The 18,128-nt window shown below is 39.6% G+C and overlaps 1 protein-coding gene across 1 annotated transcript in view; it reads right to left on the bottom strand.

The window, feature by feature from the left end:
* Positions 1-2,854: 2,854 nt before the first annotated feature.
* Positions 2,855-18,128, bottom strand: part of LOC109935819 (ras-related protein Rab-10-like) — a 41,139-nt gene continuing 25,865 nt past the window's right edge. Inside the window, exons 2-5 of the mRNA XM_020534489.2 lie at positions 11,493-11,556; positions 4,601-4,739; positions 3,148-3,237; positions 2,855-2,962 (exon numbers count right to left, since the gene is read on the bottom strand). Of these exons, the coding sequence (XP_020390078.2) occupies positions 2,855-2,962; positions 3,148-3,237; positions 4,601-4,739; positions 11,493-11,556 (401 nt within the window). The remainder of the gene's footprint in view (positions 2,963-3,147; positions 3,238-4,600; positions 4,740-11,492; positions 11,557-18,128) is intronic.

Raw genomic sequence — 18,128 nt, 5'->3', positions numbered from 1 at the left:
GGTCCTGTGTTGAAGCTTTATTAGTTTGGCATCTGACTTTTAGGTTCAACTGGTTTTGCTCTTTTACACTCTACATTGTACCAAGGTTGTTCACTTGATTTCATGGTAACAATAGAGTGAGTGATATATCTGGGACAAGATTAAACAAGTGCTGAGATGGAGATGAGAAAGTAGGTGCTTAAGCCTCCTTGCAGTTTATAAATCAGAAGAGGTTAAGACATGAGAGTGAAGAATTATGATTGCAAAATGCCTCCTTGTCCTACATACATGAGTTGGAAGTAGGAGTGGGTCACAAAAGATCTCTTTCTCTCTGTCTTAAACCAGTGACCACTACTTCTACATTCTTGCAAAACAGGAAAGATCCTTTCCAGATCCAACATGTCAAGACCTCTCAGGATATTAATCAAGTTGCATTTGAGACGGAAGTGTGTCTTTAAAAGGGATCTATTCTGTTGCAGAGAAGTGTTTCCAGTGGTACCAGAATGTCTGCTTCAGAAGCCGCGGGTAAACAGCTTTGAGCTCCCTGAGCGTATTTTTTAAAATTAGACAAAAGAAGCATGTGTGTGTGCAGTCAAGCTCACACAGACACAGGGTTTTAGTTTTGCTTTCAGTTGAAGTTGAAGCTTGCTGTTAAAAGCTGCTAGATACAGTTCTCGCTGCTACAGCTAAAAGTTTGAGTTCTTTCCCTGCAACTAGATTGTTTGTTTCAGTGTTCATTTCTCCTGGGCTGGAGATAGCACGTGATAAAATCTGTTTTACTGAATTTGCCTTTGACAAGTCTGTATTTATGGGATGCTGCTACATTGGAATAGTTGATGAGTAGTAGTTAAGTAATATATTAATTTCTTAGGTATTTCAACAGAGTTAAAGTTATGTCAATTCTTCCTTTTTTGTATTTTAACTGTGGTAGAAGAATAAAGTGTGTTTTGTTTAAAGCTTAGTAGTTTGACCAATCGAATCACATCTGGAACACAGCACCTTATACTTGCCTTTAAATAAGAAGAAAGTTGGGGTCTATGCTATCTCCTTGATATATTTTGAGGGGGTTTGGTTTGATCCATAACATGTTTTATTCTTCTAAACTGCAACACATACACACCTATCGTATACAATATTTCCTCATAAGACAACTCACTCATTTCAAATATTAGTCTAGTAACCTGTCTCCAGATTGCTTCAAAAACATTTACATCCTTTCTTATATAAGGAGACCAGTATAGTACACAGTAATCCAGGACTGATCTTAGTAAAGCCCTGTGTAACAGAAGCATAACCTCCATTTTTTAAATTCAATTCTTCTCACAATTAATTATAACATTTATTGACTTTCATAAATTATTTGCTGTACCTGCATACAAATCTTCGTGAAACTCATGCACTAGGACACTCAGATCTCTCTACATCTCAGATTTCTCATCGTTTAGTTCATATGCTTCCTTTTCATTCTCGAGTCAAAATGAACAATTTCACATTCTCCATATCACATTCAACTTGCCCCATCTGTTCCTACTCATTTAATTTATCTAGACCCCTTCATAGCCTCCTCATGTCCATTTCACAACTTACTTTCCTAATGATCTTTGTGACATCAGCAAACTTAGCTACCAGACCATTGGTTTCTTCGTCCAGGTCATTTTTATAAATGGTAACAAGTTGAGGTCCCAGCACTGATCTGCATTACACACCAGAAAATGATCCATTTATTTCTGTTGTCTGTTTTGTGTCAACTAGCCAATCTTCTATCCATGGTAATATGTTACCGACACGACGAGCTTTTATTTTTCATAATAATCTTTATTGAGGTACCTTATCAAAAGTCTTCTGAAAATCTGAGTACAGTCCACCACTTATTCCCTTTTAACCATAACACGTTACTTTTTCAAAGAACTCCAACCAGTGTTTACATATAACTTCCCTTTTAAAAACCATGTTGATTCCACCTGATTACCTTGAACTTTTCTATAAAGTAAACATAGTCACTCCACCACCTTTTCCTGGCTGTCAAGCCTACCAGTTCTGCCAATGGCTATGGCCTCAGTGTTACCCCTCCAGGGGGTTAAAGCATGCAGTGTTCTTTACCCTTCTCCAGTTATTTACTGGTGAATGTCCTTTCACTTTATGAGAGAAGTATGTTATTGAATATCCTGTAATAGTGTAGCTAATATAGTTGAACAGCTGCCACCAGTGAGCTGTGGATATTAAACTTGCAATACCGGTGGGTAATGTTTACAAGGTAATAATTTTAATATAATTGAAGTTGAGGGGCGACCTGATAGAAGCATATAAAATTATGAGAGGCATGGATAAGGTGGATAGTCGGAGCCTCTTTTTCCCCAAGGTGAAAATGTCAAATACTAGGGTGCATAGGTTTAAGGTGAGAAGAGGGTTATTTGTAAGCTTATGTAAGGTTTGTACGCGGCTATCCCACCCAAAAGCCACTTAAATGACACTATACTAGTCATCACTTGGCTTGTACGGACAGATGGACTTAGTCAACAGGTCTGGCAGAGTCTGTAGAAAGGAAAGCAGAATTAACCTTTCCAGTCCAGTGAGTCTGTTCTAACTGGACTCAAAATGTTAATTCTGCTTTTTTCTCTACAGATGCTGCCAGACCTGCTGAGTTTCATTAGCATTTCCAGTTTTTGTTTCAGGTTTCCAGCATGCACAGTTCTTTGTTTTACCTTTGATGGAGTTAGTGCATCTTACAAGTCAATGAGGAAATTCCTTGAAATAGTGGGGAACTAGCACATGTTTTGGGCACAACATCCCTATGACAGAAGTGGATAATTTTAGGAAGGGAATGAAAGAAAAATGACTTCTTGGATATTGCTATCATTTTACAATGATACATAAATCACACCTTTCTTATTATTTCTTCTCCTAGGGCCACAAATGCTTTCTCAATGTTCATGTCTTCTTTTGCACTGGTCTCAAAGAATTGCATTCCATGTTCCTGAGCGAGCTTAAAATACAAATCACCATATTTCAGAATATACTCAGACTTTACCTTGCTCACAATAGATTTTATGCTTCTAAATTATCCAAGAATTAAACTGTTCGGTGCTCAAAGACTATCCTCATGAAGTTTACAAGCACATTTTAAATCTCTAAATTGTAAATAAATAATAATTAAATATTAAAACATACCCTTTTTCCATCTTCCCATGAAACCTGACGTGCTGCTAGCATGTCACATTTATTACCAATCAATATTCGTCCAGCATCATTTCCTGCATGCTGAAGGGAATTATATTCATTAGATCCATGTTTATACATTTACTAAATGTATGAATTTATTGTATGTCTGAACAATGTGCATCATTATTTCAAATTCAGAGCCATTACTTTATTGTTACTGCTTTAATAGTGTAACTGTAAAATTTACAATTTCAAGATGGAAACATTGTTTCGTTTCAATGCTGGACTAATTATACAGATTTAGGCTGTTATAAACTAAATGACATTGAATGACGATTCAGAGATAGTAGGAACTGCCGATGCTGGAGAATCTGATTTTCTGAAGAAGGGTCCAGACCCTTCCTGCTTTCCTGCTCCTCTAATGCTGCTTGGCCTGCTGTATTCATCCAGCTCTACACCTTGTTATCTGACATTGAATGACAATGTGAATATTACTGCCCATTAAAATGAATGGTGAGAGTTATGTACTTGAGATTTTCTGAATCGTATTCCTTCTAAGTGCATGATCCTATTGGGATCACTGGATTGTGAAATTCTCATTAGTATCTGTACACATGAAAGAACCTCCTTTTAGATGGTGCAGTGGCACACTTTACTGAGGCACTTTATATACTGTATTATGAAATGAAGCAAGTTATTACATGAATCTATGTGGTGAATTTGTATTTGCAGATACATTTTGTTTTGTTCAAAAAGCACACAATTTATAGACAGTCAGTCAATACGGCGTTTTATAAATTCCTACTTTAGAAATAAAACCAGTCTGACTACAATCTAAAACACAAACAGATTCTAAACAAGGTCTCACAACTAACATGCATTGTCTGACCTAGAATGTCACCTCTTCTTTACACTGATAAAACCTTTAGTTCTCTCACGGCCATAACTTGAAAGGAATTCGGGGATTTACATATGCATATTAATCAATTAAAACCTTCTATCTGATTAAAGATTTAGCAGCATCTTAGGTTTGTTTAGTACATCCTCATCAATGATGTGAACCTTTGATCTTTTACTTATAAAGTCTGTGTCTGATACTATCTCTCTCATTAACACCTGAAGAAGGACTGAGGCTCCGAAAGCTTGTGTTTTCAAATAAACCTGTTGGACTACAACCTGGTATCGTATGATTTCTGACCTTGGCCATCCCAGTCCAACACCGGCACCTCCACATTATGGTGGATAAGTTGTTGTACAGAGATGCAAAATATATTCACCCTTAGGATTGAAGCTGTTCTGAATATCTTTGAACAGGTGTCTCAAAAATAACATAAATGGCACCTCATGAGAAAGCTGCTCTCCAACATAGCTAGATGCAATATATCTGGGAAAAGATAGGAACAAAGAGAACAAACTAAAAGTAACAGAAAAAGGGGCAGTGACAAGCTAACAAAAAACTCACCTCATCAGTGTCTTTAATCCAATAGGCAATATTAGTGAACGTTTTTAAATTTGTAATATCATAGACAAGCATAAGGCCACTAGATCCTCGAAAATAATGAGTTGTCAGAGCATGGAATCGTTCTTGGCCAGCTGTGTCCCTGTCAATAGAAAATGTAGTAATTACATTATCCATTCCTTAAACAACTTCAGAAAAGAAAGGGAAGATAGTTGACTCTGATTTTAATTGTCACCACCTCAGGAGCAGTTAGAATGGATTTGAGGATTTCTTTTAATTTTAAATTGCAGGCAGTACAGACATCTGCCCACATTGGTATCCCGTCTGTTCTAACCGTAGCAGCAGGATATAATCTGTTATTATAACTTAAAGCCTGAGCATAAGCAGCAGTGATGGCATTTTTTGTATAGCTAATACTAATGAGTAATAGTATACTACAGTCCCACAAGCATGGTCTGCCATTCGCTAAGATCATGGGTATTTTGCCTTGTGCATAGGATTGAGGCTAGAGGAGGTTCAATAGGTTACTATTTTTCCTTGTGATGAACTTTGCTTGTGGATTAGGAGAACCAGGAATACATAAATCACTAGGGTTATAAGAATGGAGTGATTATTGGTTTGCTATAGAATTGCAGAAAATTACAGAAATAAGATGAGGAAGTGTTAAACAGAGATTTAAAGATAAGAATAATAAATGTAATGTGTTGTTGCATACGGAGCTAACGTAGATTAGTGTGGCCAGAAGTGATGACTGAAGAATAGTTTTGCATGATAAAAACAGAAAATGCTGAAGAAACACAAGAAGTCTGGCAGCACCTACGGACACAAAAGCAGAGCTAATGCTTTGAGTCCAATCTGACTACTTTTTTAGAGTGTAGTTTTGCGTAAGTTTTACTTCATTGAGGATTTGAAAACTGTGGCCAAACTCTTTACTATCTCTCACACACTGAGTCCTATCAACAGCCTCGCTGCAACCATAGACCAGTGACCTATTCACTTTGCGTTATGCTAATCTTTCTCAGAACTAATTCCTTTTCCAGTTATCCACAAGCATTGTTCTACAACTTACATTCTCACTTAAATTATCAATTGCAGAAAAAGACAGTGAAATATTTATTGAATATTTCCACTATATCTTCATCCACCAAAATTAAACTCCTGCTTTGATTCCTAAACAGACTTACGTTTTTTAAAAAAAACTATTCTTTTACTCTTTTATATTCTTATAACTTATTTTACTGTATTACAAGGATCAAGAAGCAGTGAAGGTGGAATCAGAAACCCTATCCTTGCACATCATTCTTATTCAAATAATCATCCAACTCCCTCTTGAATGTCTCAATTGAACCTCCACCTACACTTCCAGGCATAGTATTCCAAGTTTTAACTATTTACTGTGTAAAATAAGATTTTTCTTACTTCACATTTGCTTCTTCTGCAAATCATTTTAAATCTTCTAAAGGTTCTTGACCTTATAATGTAGCACTAAGAACTGCACACAATACTGAGGTTACCGGGAAGATCCTGCCTTCTCACCCTCATCCCTCACCTGAGGCACGGTGATCCTCACATTAAATTCACGATCAGTAATATCTCTCTCTAAAGAGACAGCTGCTCTATGGTCCTCTGGGATTGTGGCAACTTTATACACAATACTGCAGTTGATGTCTGAGAAGTGTCTTGTACAAGTTCAACATCACCTCTTCACTCTTGCACGGTCTATCTCTCTTAGTACTGTATGCTTCATTAATTGCTCTCTACACCTGTCCTGCCACCTTCAGTGATCTGTTCACTCATACACCCATGTCCCTCTAATCTCTTGCCCCACTTTAGAATTGTAACCCCTTTTTTATATTGTTTTTCTAAAGAGATGAGGAGACTGGGCCTGTATTCTCGTGAAATTTGAAGAATGAGAGGTAGTTTACCAAATTGTTAAAGGGATACACAGACATTGATACAGAAAGGATGTTTCTCCTGGCCGTGGGGTCTAGAACCTGAAACAGTCTCAGAATAAAAGGCAAGCTACTCAGTATTACAATAACAAGGAACTTATTCACTCATAAGGAGGAAACACTTTGGAATTTTTCAACCAGAGGGCTGAGAAAACTCTGTCTTTATATAAGTTCAAGTCAGAGATGATAGATTTTTAGTTACTAATCACATCAAGGGATATTGTGTAATGCGGGACTATGGCACTGAGGTAGATGATCAGTTATGATATAGAATGGCAGAGAAGGCTTAAGAAGTTGAATAGCCTACTTCTGCTGCTGTGCTCTTATTTCCTATGATCCTTTCCACATGCAGCTTGTCAAGAAACCTCAGGATCTACGTTTTGATCAAGATATCTCTTACTCCTCTAAACTCCAGTCGAAACAAACCAAGCCTGTGCAACGCTTCCTCATGAAAAGAGCCTTTCCAGGTATTTGTCTAGTAAACCTTTTCTGAATGTTTCCAATGCATTTACATCTTTCATCAAATAAGGAAACCAATACAGTACACAATACTCCTAATATGATCTCACTAATGCCCCTGTATAACAGAAGAATAACCTCCCTTTTGTAATGATTTTGTCATAGAATAATAGAGCTCCTACCACGTGCAGGCAGGCCATTCAGCCTACCAAGTCTACACCATCCCTCTGAAGAGCATATCACCTAGACCCACACCCCCACCTATACCCTGCACTTCCCATGGATAATCCACCTAACCTGTACGTCCCTGGACACTATGTGCAATTTTAGCATGGCCAATCCACCTAATCTGTACATCTTTGGAGGAAACCCACGTAGACATGGGAGAATGTGCAAACTCCACACAGACAGTCCACACAGGCCGGAATCGAAACCGGGTCCCTGGTGCAATGTGAGGCAGCAGTGCGCTGGCCTATACAATTTCTCTTACAATAAACATTCAATTAGATTTTCTCATTTGTTGCACCTGCATACTAACCTTTTGGGACACAGGCACAAGGGTCCTCTGCATCTCTGCAGAGCTGGCCAGTCTCTCACTATTTATATAAAATGTTTTGTTTTATTCGTCCTGCTAAAATGGATAATTTCCAATTTTCCCTCATTATTTTCTACTTGTCCGATCTTTTCCCATTCACTTAACCGATCCATATTCCTTTGTAGCTTCTTTATGTTCTCTGCACAACTTACTTTTTTACCTGCCTTTCTGTCATCAACAAATTTAGCAATCATACCTTCAGTTCCTTCATCCAATTCAATTTAAGTAAATTGTAAAAACTGAGGTTCCAGCAATGATTGCTGTTGTACACCACTTGGTATATGTTGCCCACCAGGGCACAAACGTTTTGTGCCTACTCTCTATTTCTTATTAGCTAGCTATGGCAATACAGGGAGGGGAGAAGCCTCATGGAGAAACAGAAGGGGAGGTGTCATGGAGAGGGAGAGAGAGACAGACGAAAGAATTTCCTTAACCAAATGTGAGCTACAGGCATAATTCCATGTAAATATCATGCTTTCCAATTTAAAGCTTAATTTCTCTTCATGTTTGTAAAGATCAGAATCCAGAGAAATAAGGAATCCCTGCTTCAAAATCTTCAGCTTGTTCATGTTCTTCAATTACTCATTGCATTTATGACATGCACTCCAAGGATGCCCCGGATAGCCCTTAACATCTTGGATCCCAACACCACAGGTATTTTCACCCCCATTTTCCACTTTTGCCTCTTCAATTCCATCCAGACTTTCCAAACCCTCTCCACTTTAGCTAGGCATTCTTTCAGCTATCTGTCTTTCCCTGATTTGTAGGAAGGATCCAGGAGGACAATGCAGTCGAACACCTTCAGCAGCACCAGGACCATGGAGACCAGATTCTCTCCTTCAACTTGCTTGTAATTGTAAAACCTTTGCTGTAGATGTGACAGGCTACAGTCCCCAAAAACTGTTGTCAGTACCTCAAAGATCCACTGCAGACCTCTTTGAACATCTGTACCTCTTCTTCGTCTTTCTTACACAAATATTTAATTATGAATGCCACCTCTCGCCTGCACTCAGATGCCATAACCAGTTGTGCGTCTCATTACAATTTTTAATCATTGGCATTTCTCATCTTCCTCCCAATAAAACATCCAACAAGGAGTACTAAATCGTTTCTCTATAGCATCAAGGGAACACACATGGGGAACTGTTGCCTGGATTTGGCATGAATGTCTATCCCATCAGTTTTCAATTTCTTTAACATCTGCTCCATCTTGAATAGTCACCTTTCAATCTCATCTATTATGACTTTATGCCTACACTGTGGAATCCTTCTAACTATGCTCAACAAGACATTGAAAAGATGATATTTTGAGTGGATGGTTGATGGACTTTACCAACAAATGAGAATGCCAATTGGGTTTTGCAAGGTTCCTGCCATCTTCATACATGTGATAGATAAATTTTTTGGCAACCTTAATTTCCAGTCTTTCTTACTGTGCCTGGGTGGCATACTTATCTTTGGCTTAACAATTCAGGAGATCATTACAAGACAACACATATCTTAGCCCACTTGACAAAGTTAAATTTCAAAGTGAAACCAGAGAAATGCCAACTGTTCCAGACAAAGTACAGTACCATGGGTATTTTACCTCCAATGAAGGTGTTACTTGTGATAATGAGTAAATCTGAGTGGTGAAATAGTGGTCCCGGCCTAAGTTGGAGAGGTAACTGTGCGGGTTTTTGGTCTAGCTAGTTACTATAAAAGGTTTGTAAAAGGCTACATTCAGTTGCCTGCCCTACTCAATGACATGCTAAGTAAATCAGACAACATTTGAAGCTGGTGGGAAAGAATGTACAAAGCATGATACTTCACAGAGCATTTTAGGGAGTTGGACCCCAGCATGTAAAGATTCCTTTTGCAACCTCAACCATAAGTTTGTCGCATCATCCATCTTAGGCTTCCCAGATTTCCCTTTTCCTACCATACTACATGTCACAGGTTCAAGGGCAGAAACGAATGGTAATTGTTTGTAACATTTAGGGTCTCAAGCCAATGAGAAGAATAAGGAAAATTACCCCAATATGAAACTCAAACTGCCGACTTTGAGGTGAACTACTTCCTAGATATTCAGAGCCATTTTACAGACAACAAATCACAGGGCTATTTTTAAACATCCACGAAGCTTGGAGAAATATGTACCCAATGCTGCCGAAGTCATTGAGTTTCGATTCCAGATCCAGTAAACCTAAGACATAAATAATACAAATATTGATACTGACCATGGGTGGGAATGCATTCCAGCATAGGATCCCTGATTGCCAAGAGTTCTCTAAAGATTCTTACAATGGAGTTTAATGTCTTTGGCTGGAGTAGTAATGGGAATTCCTGTACTCAAGGATACCTTCACCGTGCATGCAGATGGCCATTCCCACTCCCGACCAAAAGGCTTCCAATATATCCAGAATGTTAGTACATGATTGGTATTTCAGATTCAGTCATTGGGGCACAACTTCAAGACCAAGATCCTATTGGAGCTTTAGCAGTCCTATGGCATTGTAAAAGCTGCACTAACCTCCATCATCCGGCGGGTGTGAACAACGGACAGTGTGAATGATTCGTCTGTACTCTGCGGAACCATCTGCACACCTTGCCTCCTGACCATAAACAAAAGAAGCCTGAGTACCTTCTGGAGCAGGCTTATGTTTATAATAGCAGGCCACGCTCATCCGCAGGTTATTCTTCACAGTAATAGAGGCAACAATGTCAATACCCTTCACTGTACTATCCCCTAACACCATTACATTTCTTTTTGCTCCTCCCTGCTACTTGAATGGTTCCCTATGCCATGGTGCCATGATCAGTTATCTCACATATCATGCAGCCTTTATTCTTACCCAAACAATCTGAAAGGACTTCAAACATGTTGGACAATTGCAAATAGTCAGACTCCATTACCTCCTGAGTCCTCACACCTGCTTTACTCACAGTCACATATACTTGTCCCTGACCAGTGACCAAGTAAGAAGACCCCTTCCTAAGGAGTGTGACCACCTTCTGGAATAGTACCCATGTAACATTCCCTCTCCCTGCTGCATTACAATGTCTGCAGCTCAACCTCCATCTCATAAATCCAGAGCCAAATTTTGTTAAAATGCAGATAATTAATGCATATGTATTTGCGCTGGATCACACTGACGTAAATATTTAGAAGCTCGACAGGCTCACCATGCTTTAATGTTTTAGCTGATGGTTCTTTAGAAGACGCAAGCTTCCTGCCCTCCCCAGGAGGAAGTCCTGTCTTATGGTGTTGCTAGCCAATCACAGATCAGCAGTTCTGTTGTACTGGCAGCCCTACTGGGAGTTGTGACTATTGCTGGTACAGCACTTAGAACATTGTGGAAGCATTCATTGATGGATCCAGACATCCAGGTGAGGTCATGGTCTCACCAAGCCAGTAAAGCCCCGATGAAGGTGAGGAAAAATATGACAGACAGGACTGCGGCAAGGGGAGGGAAAACAATGAAAAGGAGCTTCTAATTGGCACCTGGGGCTAAGAAAGGAGGCACCATACCTTTCACTAGCCAGTAGAGTCAAACTTGCTGGACTGCATGTTGGATGCAGGCCTCTTCTGCGACTCGTTAAATCATGAGACAGAAAGAACAGGCACTCAAGTGGACATCACTTATAAAACTGAGGTGGGCAGTAAACTGAATGGTGACATGTGGATAGCTCTACAAGTCAAGACTGTTCCCAGGACATGCAGAAGTCTTGCCTCATCTGACTGCCCCTAAAGCAAGCCTGCCAAGTGGAGGTGTGCTTATTCCTTAACACATACATCAGTGTGATCGAGGGCAAACAAGTCTGAGGCAAATACCTGTTGCTTTCCCACTCCAAGGTGGCCCTTAAAATTCAGCCGATTGAATTTACAATATATTCAAAATGACTGTACCATATTTGCAGCTTAATTGTGTTGTTCGCATTTATCTTGATAGTTTTTACTCTGAAATCGATCCCTAAAAGAAAAATAAATCAAACTAAGATAAATTGATTCAACACGACATCATATATATCATTCACAAGGCCAGGTTCAACTCAGTCCACCTAACATTAATTGGGAGGTAACAGACTAAAATTGGAATACCCTGTTCATATAGAGGCACTGGCTGCCAGTATCTTGCATGAGGTTGTTAAACAAGTGGTCAAAGTGCCAGCCTGCTTTAGATGAGTAGCTACTTTTAATATAAGAGTTGGGTTAAAGCTTTTGTGGTGCAGTGTTAGTGTCCTTATCTCTGAGCCAGGTGGCCCAGGTCATGCACAGAGATGCTCTTACGCACACCTGTTCCAAACATGTATTACAAAATCTCTAAACAGAAATTAGAAAATATCAAAGTTTGCAGTCCAGTTCAGCTTTTACTGCAGCAGATTGCAGTGGTTCACGGACTCCCAACCCAACTGTTTATTTTGTGGAGACCAGTGATCATGTATATATTGCATGTGCACAATTGCTACTCCTTTCTAGTTATTTGAAAAATCTTTTGTTGTGCTTTTAGTTGCATTTCAGCCCCATGCTCCTGATCTTTGTGCAAGGGTATATGCAAGTTCGAGGTCTACCTCATGGGATTGCTCCTGGATGTTGCCAAATTGGCTCTTAACAGGTCCTGGCAGTGCGCTGTGGAGGGGTGTTATAGCACCTTCTTTTGTGGCTACAGTCATGCCTGGGTGTTCTAGGAAGAAGGAGCACGTGGTATCCACCAATACTCTTGACATGTTTAGAGAGAGGTGGGCACTCCAGTTTGATATAGTCCCTTTCCCTCTGCCTAACTTTGATAGTTTGCATTGCCCTTAACAGGCTTTGCATGAAAATTAATGAATTGGAAAATATGGGTGATATACTAATGGTGATTAATAGATGGAGAAAAAGAAACACGTGTGATTTGGTGATGGGGAAAAATGTTTTGTGTGTAAGAGCATTTCTGGATATGTATATATATTGAAAAGATGGGTTAGGGCTCTTGTGGTGCAATGGTATTGCCTCTACCCCGAGCCAGAAGTTCTGAGTTCAAGTCCCACCTGCAGGCTTGTGTAATGACATCTCCGAACAGGTTGATTAAGAAAAAAAAAGGTTGTGATCCTATTTATTCGTAGGACCCAAATGTAATTTTAAGGTACAAATCAGCCAAGCACACAGCTCAGACATTCTAGCCTTTTATAGAAGACTTCGATTAATTTTACATGTGGCTCTTGGAAGGACTCCTGATCACTCTAGTAAGTATTTCACTATTTTTAGTGAGACCTGATACCCGTGTCAGCCATCTAAAGATCTCATCCAGGGTCATCCTTTAGAAGTATTTTCAACTCTAGCTCTAACAGTCTGTGACAAGATATGCTTATATTTGGCCTTCAACTGTAGGAGGACAAAGTAATGGGTCTATATTAGATTGAAGGAGCATTTCATTGTCAGAGGAGCTGTTGCTCAGATGAGATATTAAACTATGGTGCCATCTGCTCTTTCAGGTGGGCTTAAAAGACCCTATTGAAGAACATCAAATGAGGTTTTTCTCATGTCCTGACCATATTAATCCTTCAATCAATCTAAGTTTAAAAAATCTGCTTATTGTCACATCAATGTTTGTGGAAGGTTTCTGTTTACTAATTGTTTATCACGTTACCACAGTGACTATATTCTGAAATACTTAATTGGCTGTAAATGCTTGGAACATTCGGAAGTTATGAAACACGCTTTCAAAATGCAAGCTTTTCTTTCTTTTACTTGTACCAGTTCAGGCAGATTTTCTTCCACTGACAGTTTATTTATTGCCAGATCAAAGATGAACTGATGATGGAGGAAAAGTGAGCAGAGTCATCACTTGTGCAATTATTCACCAGATAAGGAGATACTTTAAAAGTACGATCAAAAGTATGACCACAAGGAGTGGCTGAGGGCAAGTCACTAGACTCACTTACTTTATCTCCCATCGTGTTTGTCAGTGGTTTAGCCACAGGGTGATGTTACAAACAGGGTTCTTGGGTTTTTCAGGACTGTACTATAATTCAATAAGTTGTCTCGCATTCAAAGTACAGTCTTCCTAGGATATGCCCTATCTTCAATTTCTTCTGTCCAGTTTGTACTTTGTTTTACACATGCTTGGGCTTGCACTTGGCTCTGGGAAATGAGCTGGCAGAATCTGAATGCTTTACCACTGCCACTGATGACCCCCACCCAAGTTTCCCCAAATCTCCCAAACTCCAGATGCCAAGTGATCATTAATTTATTCCCTGTGAATTGGTAACCTTGATTATGAATCAAATGCAGCTACATAATCCACTGTTGCTAGCTTGTCCATTGTGAAAAGGGAGCAGAGTATATAAGTCTCTGACTGCCAGTGCACAGCCTTTGTATCACCAAGATCCTCCTACAGTGCCTCCTTGAGGTGACAACAGCAACTAGGCACACTAGGCTGAATTGCAGGGATCTCAAAGGAACTTTGGACTTCTGAATGCCATCAGGCCTACTCATATGTTGACATGACTAGGTGTCCAACAACAAAGTGTGACTGCCTTGTGGGTTAACGTCAGGTTAGTTAAAGACTTTAGATGAATCATAGACCCTCCGAACAGCATCCCACCCAGACCCATTCCCCCTACCTATCCCTGTAAATTTACATATCCCTGTAACCCCGCATTCCAATGGCTAAGCCACCTAACCTGCACTATGGGCAATTTAGCATGGCCAATCCACCTAACTTGCACATCTTTGGACTGTGGGAGGAAACCGGAGTATCCAGCGGAAACTCAGGCAGACATGGGGAGAATATGCAAACTCCATACAGACAGTCACACAAAGGTGGAATCAAACCCTGGTCCCTGGCACTGTAAGGGAGCAGTGCTAACCAGTGAGCCACTGTGCCATCCTATAGATAGCTAGCAAATCCTTTTGACAACTCCAGCAACTGTGTGTGTTCCAGATGTAGAGGGACCCTGCCCTTCCTCTGGGTTCAGTCTATAAGACCATGACAGTGACACAGCTTTGGTATAGCTCTACATGGCCTTCACAAATGTTTTCAAAGTGTTTCATTATTTCAAGATGATTTGAGCTTTTACAGACAGATCTAGTGTTGCAGTCGTTCCCGTAGTCTCTTTTTGTTGCTAACTGCTGCTTACACAGACGCTGACAGGTTTTGTGTGCTTTTGAGCTGCTGAAAATTTAAAGATGCACTCACAGTTTCCTGATTAGAATTTGTTCTTCTTTCTTCTCATCAGAGGCTAGGAGTTTTATAGAACTGAAAAGTTCCAGTCAAAATCCACACTGCTGTTCACCATCTTATATGTGACAGTGGTGCACACTGCTGCTAGCATCTTATATTGTGGTGATCCTCCATCTGCACCATCTGTAATATCTTTGATAGATTCGCTGCTACCAATCCATCTTGCTGGCATTAGTCTAAGCTACTGAAACCATGTGAGGATGCATGCCCACACAAAGTCTTAGAAAGAAAACAGGCTCATTCTTGAGCAGTAACTAGTTTGCTACATAACTTAATGGCTAGTTACATTAAATCTGAGATACATGATTGTCTACAAATAGTCATTTGGAAATACAGAGCTAACACAGCCTTGATAAATTAACCAGTGAATGGCTGAACCTATTTTGTTGAGTTGAAACAGGTACAGTGTCTGTACACGTTATTTCTGTCTTTAAAGAACTGGGATCTGTGTATTAATATACATACCTTCTAGTACATACAGGTGTCACACTGCAAGCCTGACTAACAGCCATAAACTGGCTCTCAATGTAATTCTTCACTCACTCTGGATTATACAGAAAATGCAGAATCACGTTTTATGTTAGACACTATTGACAGTTTTGCAAGCACAGACTGGTAAGGTACGGTTAGCATTTTGCTTGATGCAAACGGCCAAAAAGATATGCTGTTTGATACAATCCGCCAGTCTTTGGGATATATGACCTGGTAGCACACTAGCACTGAAACTAATGTAACAAATTATTCATTTATTTCTGTGCTGACATGATTCCTTGGCCAATTAAAGTCAATCAGGGGTTTAAAATTTAAACGAAGACTGGCAGTTTACTGCCAATTTACAGTCAATTAGCATTAATGGTTGCACCTCTGCCAATCAGAATCTGCTTGCCAAACAATTAGCATTCTCTCTCATACAGTATAAATGTTGGGTTTCCCCTTGAATTTGTATTCTCGCAGATTGTCCTGATGAATGCAAGACAGAATGCTTCAACTAACTGTCTTTTATTCAGCAACACATGTATGCCTCTTGTGAAACATAGGTTCAACCCAAGAATAAGTTTTCATTGCTACTACTAGAGCATTCTTAAACAGCATTGGTAACAAATACAGGGACAGAATGAGAACTGCTTAGCTCCTCTTGTGAACAGTTCTTTATATCCTGATAAACAGAGTAGATGTTTCATGATAACAATTAACTCTTTTAGATACCAACTATCTAAAACAACATCTCCAACTTTGATTGACTAACAAAAGATAGCAAACAAAGATGCTTATCTTCAAGGTCCTGTATTCTCACCATTGCTTTTTCGCAGTGAAGTATAGAAAACTTACACCCACCAAGAAAAAAGAATCAATAACATTTATCTCCGGTGTCTAGGGTGTATCCAGGACATCACATAGAAAGTCAAAGTCACTAACAGAGCAGTTCTTTCTCAGTCAAGTGTGACAGTGCTAATTAAGCACCAAAAATTTTGCCGGCTTGTTCATGTACATAGAATGGAACATGGTTACTTCCCAAGGGATATTGTATCTGCAGAGGTGGGCCATGCAAAAAGATTTGTAGGGTGCCCAAAAGTTCCATTCAAGAATCTTGACAAAAGAGATGACAAATGGGAAACTCTACATGTTGATAAAAATGACATGAGATTGAAGCAGGCTTTTGTCATCACAATAAAATGTGATTCCAGAAGTCCCAAAGATGATGCCAACCTTGACCATTTAACTTGTGGCATAATGACTCTTTCAAGAATCATTTGTTCATCCATCCAAATGTGTGCAGCAGATGATCCCATCCGGCTTCACCAAAGGCCTGATGTTGCATTCCCATTGGCTCTATTGGACAGAAGGATGCCAACTAATCATTGTTGTTTTCTCCCTTTTGTTCTGTTATGTGCTCTATCCATTCTTTACATGCATTAACAATAACAAATTATATTGAAAAAAATTCTCATGACTTTTGACACATTATGCTGAAATGCTGTGTCTTTTGTGTTGTGCATGAGCAGCAGAACAGTGAACTGCTAGATGCTGAAGGCAGATTTTAATCATGTGATACGTATTCTATGTAATTATAATCTAGACTAGGGTTACAATACCATGAGAAGAATGATTCCTGAATAAATAATATTCAGTCCATCCATCTGCTAAATAAATGTACAAAAAGCCGGAAACATGACGAAAGTTAGTCAGAAACTGAAACAGGCAGATTAGTAATTCATGTGGATTCATTGATAAAAAGTCCTACAATGACATGTACAATGTTAATCAATCTCTTTCAGATATTGACCAGCTGGGAAATTTCTTCCTTTTCTGTTATTACTTCAGATGCCGAACGTGCATTTTTAAAAATATCTCAGGAAATATGATGAGGAAAGTTAACATTAGGCATCGTACTATTGTCTGTACTTCAGTGTTATAACAAAATGTTGGCTGGAACTATACAGATGCCACAGCAGTTTTATCAGATCCTAATTTATTTTTTCCTTATTCATTCATGGGCTGAGGGCATCACTGGTTAGGCAGCATTTTTTGCCCATCCCTAATTGCCCACAGGGCAGTTAAGAGTCAACCACATTGCTGTGGGACTGGAGTCACATGTAGGCCAGTCCAGGTAAGGATGGCAGTTTCCTTCCCTAAAGGACATTAGTGAACCAGATGGGTTTTTCCCAACAATCAACAATGGATTCACAGTCATCATTAGATTCTTAATTCCAGATAATGTATTGAATTCAAATTCCACCATCTGCCGTGGCGGGATTTGAACCTGGGTCCCGAGATGTCCCTAGAGGTCTCTGGATTAACAGTCCAGCAATAATACCATTAGGCCATTGCCTCCCTGATGTTAATCCTAAATTAAACAATTTGAAAGATTGTAAAATAATTAGGGATGAAGAAAACTACTGAGTAGATTTTACTGGATTTGGTATCCAAAATCCTTAATTAATTCCAAGATTTTCCATCTTATGCTATAGCTTTTAATAAAGACTGATCATAGTGAGCAATAGAGACAACAAGGTGCAGAGCTGGATGAACACAGCAGGCTAAGCAGCATCATAGGAGCAGAAAGACTGACGTTTCAGGCCTAGACCCTTCATCAGAAAAGGGGGAGGGGAAGGGGGTTCTGAAATAAATAGGGAGAGAAGGGGAGGCGAATAGAAGATGGATAGAGGAGACGATAGGTGGAGAGGAAACAAACAGGTCGAAGAGGCGGGGATGGAGCCATTAAAGGTGAGTGTAGGTGGGGAGTTAGGAAGGGGATAGGTCAGTCCAGGGAGGACGGACAGGTCAAGGGGGCGGGATGAGGTTAGTCGGTAGGAGATGTG

The sequence above is a fragment of the Rhincodon typus genome, chromosome 4 (assembly GCF_021869965.1).
Source record: "Rhincodon typus isolate 14 chromosome 4, sRhiTyp1.1, whole genome shotgun sequence".
Taxonomy (NCBI): Eukaryota; Metazoa; Chordata; class Chondrichthyes; order Orectolobiformes; family Rhincodontidae; genus Rhincodon; species Rhincodon typus.
This window is presented reverse-complemented; position numbering and strand designations above follow the sequence as displayed.